The sequence below is a fragment of the Dipodomys ordii genome, unplaced genomic scaffold (assembly GCF_000151885.1).
Source record: "Dipodomys ordii isolate 6190 unplaced genomic scaffold, Dord_2.0 Scaffold184, whole genome shotgun sequence".
NCBI classification, from domain to species: Eukaryota; Metazoa; Chordata; class Mammalia; order Rodentia; family Heteromyidae; genus Dipodomys; species Dipodomys ordii.
Window position 1 is genome coordinate 588,714 of NW_012267400.1, and position 2,380 is coordinate 591,093.

General features: G+C 67.8%; 1 protein-coding gene across 1 annotated transcript in view; it reads right to left on the reverse strand.

Annotated features, from left to right (window-relative positions):
• Positions 1 to 2,374, reverse strand: part of Lyl1 (lymphoblastic leukemia associated hematopoiesis regulator 1) — a 3,800-nt gene extending 1,426 nt beyond the window's left edge. Inside the window, exons 1-4 of the mRNA XM_013034186.1 lie at positions 2,232 to 2,374; positions 1,163 to 1,521; positions 976 to 1,067; positions 4 to 232 (exon numbers count right to left, since the gene is read on the reverse strand). Coding sequence (XP_012889640.1) covers positions 4 to 232; positions 976 to 1,067; positions 1,163 to 1,497 — 656 coding nt within the window. The 5' untranslated portion in view covers positions 1,498 to 1,521; positions 2,232 to 2,374. The remainder of the gene's footprint in view (positions 1 to 3; positions 233 to 975; positions 1,068 to 1,162; positions 1,522 to 2,231) is intronic.
• Positions 2,375 to 2,380: the final 6 nt, after the last annotated feature.

The window sequence follows — 2,380 nt, forward strand, 5'->3', positions numbered from 1 at the left end:
GGCGCCGCGGAGCCCGCGGCCAGCGCCGCCGCCTGATCCCGCAGCAGCCGCACCAGGAAGCCGATGTACCGCATGGCCAGGCGCAGCACCTCGTTCTTGCTCAGCTTCCGGTCGGGCGGGTGAGTGGGCAGCAGCTTCCGGAGCTCGGCGAAGGCGCCGTTCACGTTCTGCTGCCGCCAGCGCTCGCGGCTGTTGGTGAACACGCGCCGCGCCACCTTCTGCGGCTGGTGCCCTGTGGCCGGAGGAGGGAACGGGTGGGCGGCCGGGCCGGGCAGCGCGAGGCAGGCACCCCTGCAGCCCCCACGTGCAGATCGGCCTTTCCCGGGCCCCTAGACGTGGACCCCAAGGGCTCCCGGGGCTCCCCGGCCGACACCGAGGCCCTGATGCGCGCGACTCCGCGCCCCTCGATGGCGGCGAAGGGGCTGAGATCCCCTGGGGAGCAGGCCACCCTCTCCCTGGAACCCTCATGCTGAGGGTGCCCCATTGCGGTGTATTCCGGGGGTGTATGAGAGGTGCCCCGTGTCTCCTGTGGCCGGTGGGAGTGGGGAGGGGGGTTCGTGGCCAGGCTGATGGCTGTGGTGTGGCTTGCCCTGTAGCTGTCTGTGGTTCTCTAGCCGACTTGTGTGGTTGTGGTTGTGTGGCTGGCTTTCATGGCTGTGCATTCCAGGGGAGCTATCATTTTGGGGGGTTCCCAGTCTCGGCTGTGGCCAGTGGCTCCTTGAGGGGGGCGCGGGGAGCGGAAGCTGTGGTCTTGAATGCATCTGGCTATAACCTGGACGGGGCTTGGCATGGTGGATGTGTGGGAAATACCTGTCCCTGTGGGAGGGGATGGGGCAGCCCCCACCTGCAAGCTGTGCGCATGCGTGGACACACACACACACACACACACACACACACACACACCTGCAAGCCTGTGCGCATGCGTGGACACACACACACACACACACACACACACACACACACACACACCCTCACCCTCAGGCAGGTCCAGGTCACAATGGCTCGGTCTCCGCTTCAGCCTGCTGCTGGGCAAGATGCCAAAAGGTCCTGCCGGCCCAATGTAGATGCTGTAAGGGGTCGTGGGTCACAAATGCCTCTGTGGGCAAGGACCCTGGTCCCCCCATCTCCAGTGTCCCCTTCCAGCCCCGTCTTCCCCACTGACCTGTTGAGGAAGGGGTGAGGGTGGTAGTGCAGGGCCAGGGCGGGCGGCGTGGCCCCCAGGGCCGACAGGTGCAGCATGGGGGGCCGGAGGGTGCTCAGCTCTGTGGTGGGCACGGCTGGGCCTGGGAGCCGGGTGTGCCCCAGGCTGATCACTGGCACGCCGGGGGGCAGTCTGAGCGGGGAGGGGCCTGGATGGCCTGCCTCCTCCGGGGGTGGGGGGGACTCCGGGGAGGCAGACTTTGGGGTCCCGGAGGGTGCTGGGCTGGGGGTGCCTGCCATCTCTGCCTTTTCAGTCATGATGGGGCCCGCCTCCACCTGGGCTTGGGGTGGGCACATGGACCCTGAGGAGGGGGTGCTCACCTGTAGGAGTGAGGGGGGAGAGGCTGGTGGGGGGGGACCAGGCAGTGCCTAAGGGGGGGCAGGAGGAGTGGAGGTTCAAGTGGGCAAAGATGGAGGAGGGGGAGCCCAGGAACTGCCTGCCACACGGGTGCTGGCGGCTCTGAGCCTGGAGTGCCTTCTATGAGCTGTGTGAGGGGAGCTGCGCTAATATCCTTAATCCCACCCCCACCCCCAGCTGCCGGCCAGGATGGAAGCCCCGCGCGGGCCCAGGAGACCCCCAAGCCCCACAGGTGGTCGTAACCCTGAAATCGCATCCTGAGACACCCCCACATTGACCATGGGATCCCTCCTCATAGTCCCCCCGTGTCACCAGCCCCCCCGCGCCGGCCTGTGGACCTCAGGTGTGACCTCCGCATTCTCATCGCCACCACACGGCTCCCTCTGCTTTCCACCACTGTAACAGGTCTCCCGACCTCTGAGCAGCCCACCCGACTACCCACACTGCCGTCCCCCCCCCAGGCTGACCCTTTGGACCCCAACAGCACCCCTACGTCTCCCTCTGCTTCTGGCACCACCCTGCCCCTCACCCCCAGCATCACCCCTCCTTTTGCGGGTCTGCTGGGTGGCTTCCCGGGATTGGGGTGCTCTGGTAACTGGGGGGAGGCTCTCAGACCTCCCCAGCGGGATGGACGCACGGATTGGGAGGGGGCTGCACCGTCTCCCCCTCTTACCCCGGCTGTGGCCCCGCGTTCTGGCGCGCCTTGTCCCGGCTCGGTGTCCTCAGGGCGGCTTCCGCGGTCCGGTCTGGTGAAAGCCCTCCAGGCCGCCCCGTCGGGCCCCAGAGCCGGGCCGCGCCTCCTCCCGGGCTCCCGGGGGCCTG